Genomic DNA, 8,518 nt, shown 5'->3' on the forward strand with positions numbered 1-8,518 from the left:
AACACACAAGGATTTACATGGAAAACCTCTGTTGAATGTAAGAGGAAAAACCACGGGACAATAATGAACAAAGTTCCACTATGAAAAGAAGAGTACAAAGCTCTTAAATGGGAACAAGAATCCTCACCAAAAACACTCAGGTGTCTATTACAAAGTGTGTCTCTGTAAATGTTTTTCTATATTTTTTTCAAGTCATGGAGATGTTATTTATAGGCTTCAAAGTTGAACCACTCAATAAGCCATATGAAGAGTCTTCAGAAACTGCACTAGTAAATAGGCCATATGAAGAGTCTTCAAAACTGCACCAGTAAATAGGCCATATGAAGAGTCTCTAAAACTTAAGCAGAGTAATGATTAAAAATTAGTGCTTAAGTAACATGTGGTATTAGGAATTGAATGAGAACCACATATTCTAACAATCTCCACCTTGGTTCGAATTCTACAAGTGTTCATCGTCCGATAAAGCCCCAAAGGGCATTCAAGTGCTGTATAGACCAACCAAGTCCAAACAATGTTCAAACTTGGTAATTGGAAGCGGCTTGGTAAGCATGTCTGCTGGATTCTCAGAAGTGTGAATCTTTTCAACCATAATTTCTCCAACAACAACAACATCTCTAATAAAGTGATGTTTTATATTGATGTGTTTGGTCTTGTCGTGATAACGATTATTCTTGGTTAAATGAATAGCACTTTGGCTATCACAAAACACAGTAAGAACTTTCTGTGTTAGACCAAGTTCATTTACCAAACCTCAGAGCCAAATAGCCTCTTTCACTCCCTCTGTGGCTGAAATATACTCTGCTTCGGTTGTAGATAATGCAACAATAGATTGAAGTGTTGCTTTCCAACTGATAGCACTATTACAGAGGGTAAAGATGTAACCTGAGAGAGATCTTCTTCGATCAAGATCACCAGCATAATCTGAGTCAACATATCCTACAACATTATCAGTTGTAGCCATTTTTTTGTCAAATACCAAGCCAACATAAGAAGTACCTTTTAGATATCGAAAAATCCATTTTACAGCATTCCAGTGTTTCTTGCCGGGATTATGCATATACCGGCTTACCATGCTAACAACATATGCAAGGTCTGGCCTGGTGCATATCATAGCATACATAAGACTGCCAATAGCATTAGCATAAGGAACATATGACATGTACTCCATATCTTCCTTTGTATCTGGGCAAAGATCTGAGGATAACTTGAAATGTGTAGCAAGTGGAGTAGAAACAGGTTTACAATCATTCATATTAAACCTATCAAGTACTTTCTCAATATACCTTTGTTGAGATAAAAACAATTTACCAGCTTGACGGTCCCTACGAATCTCCATACCAAGAATTTTCTTTGCTGTACCTAATTCTTTCATTTCAAACTCATTGCTTAGTTGAGTTTTTAATTTCCTGATAGAAAACTTGTCACGTGATGCAATTAGCATATCATCAACATATAGTAACAAGTATATGAAAGATCCATCTTGGAATGTTTGAAAATAAATACAGTCATCAAATTGACTCCTGCAATAACCTTGTCCAATCATGAAAGAATCAAACCTCTTGTACCATTGCCTATGTGCTTGCTTGAGGCCATATAAGGATTTCTTCAAACGACAAACAAAATGCTCCTTTCCAGGAACAATAAATCCCTCTGCTTGTTCCATGTAAATTTCTTCTTCCAGCTCTCCATGTAAAAAAGCTGTCTTTACATCTAGTTGCTCTAACTCCAAATCAAACAAAGCAACAAAAGCAAGCAAAACACGAATAGAAGTATGACGAACAACAGGTGAGAATATCTCATTAAAGTCAATACCTTCCTTTTGTTTAAAGCCTTTAACGACTAGTCGTGCTTTGCATCACCAGTGTAATAAGGGCTTTTGGCCCCGGTTATTTTTGTCATTCTGCCTCGGTTTTAGAACCGAGGCATATTAGGGTGAGGCCAAAAGGGGGTGTCTTTTGGCCTCGGTTATCACCCGAGGCGTAAAAACAGTTTTCTGCCTCGGTTGCAGGACCGGAGCCATAGGTTCAACTTTCGCAGAGCCTTTGGCCTCGGTTATGGTAAGAACCGAGGCCATATACCCCGTCAGTACCCATCAGCAACCATCCATCATCAACAAACCCATTCTCTTCAGATTCACCCACTTTCCAGTTCAGAAGCCTCCATTTTATACGAATATCAGACCCAAATTCTAAGCCTTTGTTATTGTATTTCTTTTTTATAAAACTCAAGAGAGGATTTGGAAGATTATCTTCTCCACGAGCCACCAAATTCACTTAGGTAGTATTAATGTTCTCACATTCTGAACAGCAAAACCAATTCAGTACCCATCAACAACCACCGCTGCCGTTGTGGCCGGCGTCTCGCGACTACCTTCACGCTCAACGCACTCGCTTTTTGGAAGCTGTATTCGCATCCAGGGAGAACCTTCAGCTTCACGCCGTCGACGAACGCGCCGAGGCAGATCCAACACTCCGACTCTTTCGCCGTCGCGCGCTGGTGCAGGATGAACGGTAGGCGCTTCATCGCGTCGGCGTCGAGGCCGTCTTGAGAAGGAAGCATCGACGGTGCCTGGTGCGATGGGACGGCGTCGAAGAGGCCGTGGTGGCGGCAGATCTGTCGAGCGAAGAAGAGCCACCGGCGAGAGCTTGTCACGACCTTGCAAGAAGAGCCACCGGCGACGGCTTGTGGAGACGGTGGCCCTGGTGCGATGGGACGGCGTCGAAGAGGAGGCCATGGTGGCGGCAGATCTGTCGAGCGAAGAAGAGCCGTCGACGAGAGCTTGTCACCACCTTGCAAGAAGAGCCATCGGCGACGACTTGCGGAGACGGTGGCCGGAGCAGCGCAGTGGCAGCACAGCGTGGTTGCAGAGCTTCGCGTGGTGGTGGTGGGTGGCTGGAGCAGCAGGTTGTAGAGAGAAAGAGAGAGAGAGAGGAGAAATGCACCGCGGGGAAGAAAAGGGGGTTCGCGAATTTTGAACCCTAATTATACTATATGGCCTCGGTTCAATTAATAACCGAGGCATATAGCCCTATTTGGCCCCAGTTCACTGACACCCGAGGCCAAAGACGTAATGGTTAGTGGCATTTTTGAAATATCCAACCACATTTTTGGCTTCGGGTCTTTGGAACCGAGGTATATAACCCTTTTTTGGCACCGGTTTTTTTGAACCGAAGCATATAATCCTCTTTTGCTTCGGGTTTTCGCTGAACCGAGGCATAAAAGTTGCCTGAAATTGCAAAAATGCCACCGCGTCATTATATGCTTCGGTTCCTGACCAACCGAGGCATATAAGGCGAAGTAAAAAGCAAAATCTGCACTAGTGCATCTTGCATTTTCAACCCCGGGAATGCCATCTTTTTTCTTATAGATCCATTTACACTTTAATGGTCGTTTGTCTTTAGGAAGTTCTGTCAGAGTCCAAGTATTGTTTTTATAAAGACTCTGAATTTCTTCATTCATAGCCCCTAGCCATTGAGAAGACTCAACACAAGAAACAGCTTCAGTGTAGCTGACAGGCTCAACACCATCATTTACCTCTTGTGCAATTAACAATGCATAGGCAGTTAAATAATCATTAGTGTATCTAGCTGGCTTTCTGATTTGTCTTCTTGGTCTGTCCCGAGCAATAGAATAATCATCTCCTTGTTGTTGAATAGGAGAAGTGGTTCTATCATCACATTCATCATCATCATGATCATTATTGGCTTCATTTGTAGAGGAAGATGGGACATCAATACCAGGAACTTCAGATTTGAATTCAAACTCCACCTTCTCATTAGTACCCTGTATAGTACCTGTATTGGTAGAAGAATGCACAAAAGACTGTTTTCCAGAAGATAATAATGCATCCTCATTAAAAATTACATCTCTGCTAAGAATTAGCTTTTGAGACTTTGACTCAGAGCACCATAAACGATACCCCTTTGATTCAGATGTATAACCTAGAAATATGCACTCAATAGCTCTTGGAGCTAATTTGCCATTATTAATATGTGCATATGCAGGACATCCGAAAATTCTTAAATTAGAATAATCAAGAGGATTACCTGACCAAATCTCTTCTGGAACTTTGAAGTCAAGTGCTGAATGTGGAGAACGATTGACCAAGTAGCATGCAGTAGAAACTGCCTCGGTCCAAAGATCATGTCGATCCCATATCCCAGCATTTGAGAGCATACAACGAGCTCTCTCAAGTAGAGTCTTGTTCATTCGTTCTGCAACACCATTTTGTTGGGGATTCCTTGGAATGGTTTTGTGTCTAGCAATACCATTATTTGTGCAGAACTCATTAAAGTCACCATTACAAAACTTTAATCCATTATCTGTTCTGAGCTTCTTTACTTTATTCCCAGTCTGGGTTTCAACAAGAGTTTTCCACCTCTTGAATGTGGGGAAAGTCTCATTTTTATGTCGCAAAAAATAAACCCAAACCTTACGGGAAAAGTCATCAATGATAGTCATCATATAACGACGTCCTCCATAGGAAGGAACTTTAGAAGGCCCCCAAAGATCAGAGTGAATATAATCAAGAATACCTTTTGTATTGTGAGTTGCTGTAGAGAAACTAACCTTTTTTTGTTTCCCAAAAGCACAATGTTTGCAAAACTCCAACTTACCAATGGCATGCTTACCAAGATATCCTTGCTTGCTTAGAAGATGCAAACCTTTTTCACTCATATGGCCTAGGCGCATGTGCCATAATTTAGTGACATCATTTTCAGCCATAGAAGATGATACAGCTACTGAACCTGTCACAACAGTCCCTTGCAGGACATATAAGCTTCCAATTTGGTTAGCTTTCAAGAGAACAAGAGAACCTTTTGATACCTTTAGAACTCCACCTTCAGCTGAGTACTTGCACCCGAGAGATTCAAGAGTGCCAAGTGAAATTAAGTTTCGCTTTAATTCGAGTATATAGCGAACATCAGACAAAGTCCTGACGACACCATCATTAGTCTTGATCTGAATTGTACCTATTCCTGCAATCTTGCATTGGGCATCATTACCCATCAAGACAACACCACAATCAACATATTCAAAAGTAGTGAATAAGTCCTTATAGGGACACATATGAAAAGTACATCCAGAATCAAGGATCCACTCTGTTTTACTCCTCTTATTAGAAGAGACAACAGACAAAGTAATGTCAGGAGATTGTGCGGCTTTTCCTTTTTCTTGTTTTTCTTGTTTTTTCTTCAAGATAAAACAATCAGAAATCTCGTGTCCAGGTTTCTTACAATAGCGACAAAATTTGTTGGATTTGCGTCCCCTAGACTTGGATCTGAACTTTTTGTCACTTGTACTCCTTCTTTCTTGAGTTCTACCTCTGACACTTAAACCCTCACCCTTGTCCACAAAATGAACTTCAAGATCAAATTTTTCTTTGGACAATAAATTAGATTTAACATCTTCAAAGGATAAGGTATCATTATTTCCATACAACATAATTTCTTTGAAGTGTTTATAGGTAGAAGGTAGAGAGACAACCAACAAAACAACTTTATCTTCATCATCAATTTTAATATCAATATTTTCCAGATCCAAGAGGATAGAATTAAACTCATTAAGATGAGATTGAATAGGAGTACCTTCAACCATTCGAATGGTATATAAGCGTTCTTTGAGACGAAGTTTATTTGCAAGGCTCTTGGTCATGTATAAAGACTCTAACTTTAGCCATAATGCAGCAGTGGTTGTTTCATTTGCTACTTCACGGAGAACCTCCTTTGATAACGAGAGTTGGATTGATGATAGCGCCTTTTCATCCAACTCCTCCCACTACTCATCAGTCATGGAAGCTGGCTTATTTTCTCTTCCATCTAAAGCCTTCTTTAACCCACTCTGGGTTAAAACGGCCCTCATTTGGACTCGCCAAATAGAAAAACTAATCTTGCCATCAAACTTCTCAATGTCAAATTTTGCAGACATTTTGGAATTTCCAACTAAGAGCTCTGATACCACTTGTTATGGTATCGTAGCATGCGGAAGCACGGGATCGTGACAATTGGAAATTAAAGAGAAGCAAATAAAAGAGCAAGAGAAATAACACACAAGGATTTACATGGAAAACCTCTGTTGAATGTAAGAGGAAAAACCACGGGACGATAATGAACAAAGTTCCACTATGAAAAGAAGAGTACAAAGCTCTTAAATGGGAACAAGAATCCTCACCAAAAAACACTCAGGTGTCTATTACAAAGTGTGTCTCTGTAAATGTTTTTCTATATTTTTTTCAAGTCATGGAGATGTTATTTATAGGCTTCAAAGTTGAACCACTCAATAAGCCATATGAAGAGTCTTCAGAAACTGCACTAGTAAATAGGCCATATGAAGAGTCTTCAAAACTGCACCAGTAAATAGGCCATATGAAGAGTCTTCAAAACTGAAGCAGTAAATAGGTCATATGAAGAGTCTCTAAAACTTAAGCAGAGTAATGATTAAAAATTAGTGCTTAAGTAACATGTGGTATTAGAAATTGAATGAGAACCACATATTCTAACAAGAAGAGAGGAAAAACTCATCCTTCATTGCAAAGGAGGAGAAGTTTGCATTCAACAACGACAAGAGACAATAATGACTTTGACGAATAAAGAAAAAATGAAGTAGGTTAAACTATTCAGGGCAGTATAGATTGCGATTCATATAACACTGGAGTATATTATGTACAATATAGACTCCGATTCACATCTATCTCACTGTGCCTTAATTTATAGTGATATATAGAGTATGCTTTTTGCTGAGTTATAGTCTATTCTTTGCCAATAATTTCAAAGGTCTTTGGTTTTTTGTATATACTACCTTTTTACTGAAATTTTCTTTAATGCATTTGCTGTTGAATATTTTGAAACAATCACTTAATTCAATCAACATTTCTCTCTCAGCAATGAAAAATATAATATAATAATTAAATAAACATAAAAAAAAAAACGAGGACTGATAATGTATAGTTTTACACAAGTCATAAATATTCATACATCACATTGAACACTTGAACATACAATAATTCAACAAACTTCAATACATGACCTACATGCATATCCAAGTTTATTCCACACAAAGGAAGGATCTACATAACATAACCATCCTTCGTCAAACTCCACACAGATATATATTATTTTACAGAAAAGCACTTAACCAAAGGATAAGGCCATTGTTTCTTATTATTATTTTAATTTTCTGCATAACTTTTTGGAACTATGCCTTGAGAAGATGAGCATCAATGTCTCTGGTAGATTTGTGCAGGTACTCGACGTAGCCATAAGGAGGATCAACGTCCTCACTAACCCTCTCATATTCAATGGTCCATTTGATAATAGCACCACCACTGTTCTTATCGATTGCTTGAAATATGAACTTGAAAACCTTGAACTGCTGATCGATGTCTCCATTGAAGAGCTTGTAGGTGATTGTTTTGTTTGCTTCATCAATAGATTCAATACTCTCCTGACATGTTGTCACCTTACCATCTGTTCTTTCCCAAAATCAAAACCAATATCACAATTATAAAATAATTAAGAATGATTATTTTTTAAGTTATTTTTTATTATTATTAAATAAGTTTTCAAACAAATCATTAAATCGGTTTTTAAAATTAATGATCAATATTTTAGCTAGTTATAATTCAGATTCATTTAATCTTTATTTATTTTTGTGAGTAGTTCTTTAAAGTCAGATTTTATTAATTCAAATTTTAAAAGTAGTTCTTCTTCTTGCTTTTGCAATTGTTTTTTTTTTTCAATTTTGATCATGATGTACTGCTTCGTGTCATTAAGAACCTAACCTAACAACAGTTGAATAAATGTTTCCCAGTTTTTTGGATGCAATTCAGTTTCTACTTTTCAAAAGATTTTAAGAAGTAATCTCTAAATCATCTTACATCAAAATCAATATACCTAAACCTAGAACTGGGAGAACTGTAGAGAGGCCAAGCATATTATTCAAACTTAGGTTAAAAGAAAAAAGAACGTTACAGAGTTATTAGGGTTTCATATTACAGAGTTATTAGAAGTTGAATTACCTATGACATAAGTCCATTGTTTGATGGACTCAGGGTGGTGCCAGTCTTGACCACGATGGAGCTTGGTTCCATGGACTCTTTCAGCAAGGTTCTGAACATGATGGAGTTGCTTTGCAAAGAGGTTGAACCACTTTGCAGCAGTTGCATGAACCCCAATTTCAGTGGTGATTTTACCAGCAAGTGTCATGATGATCAAAGAAGAACTAGAAGGTAAAAAATGGAGAGAGAAAGATGGAGATGATGGTGAAAAGTATTTCCATCATGTCCTTCTTATATAGAACATAATTCACCAACTCTTCACAACTAATTAAACTATGGGGTCCATTTTGATACCTACTAGAAAAGGAAATACCTAATCAAATTTTATAATATAAAAACTCCAAACATAGTAATGATTTCCTTCTAGATAATTTCTGGCTGAGTCACACACTCTACAAATTACATTTAACACTTGTGCAAACCATTTCTTTCTCCTCAATAATATTTGAAGAGCCACTGTGC

At 38.2% G+C, this 8,518-nt stretch overlaps 1 protein-coding gene across 1 annotated transcript; it reads right to left on the minus strand.

Moving 5' to 3' along the window:
- Positions 1–6,932: 6,932 nt before the first annotated feature.
- LOC114168284 (MLP-like protein 43) lies at positions 6,933–8,310 on the minus strand. The gene is made up of 2 exons (XM_028053036.1): positions 8,018–8,310; positions 6,933–7,466 (listed from the first exon to the last, which is right to left on the minus strand). The coding sequence occupies exons 1-2, from the start codon at positions 8,202–8,204 to the stop codon at positions 7,195–7,197; spliced, it is 459 nt and encodes a 152-aa protein (XP_027908837.1). The 5' UTR covers positions 8,205–8,310; the 3' UTR covers positions 6,933–7,194.
- Between the last annotated feature and the right edge of the window lie 208 nt (positions 8,311–8,518).

The sequence above is a fragment of the Vigna unguiculata genome, chromosome 11 (assembly GCF_004118075.2).
Source record: "Vigna unguiculata cultivar IT97K-499-35 chromosome 11, ASM411807v1, whole genome shotgun sequence".
NCBI lineage: Eukaryota > Viridiplantae > Streptophyta > Magnoliopsida > Fabales > Fabaceae > Vigna > Vigna unguiculata.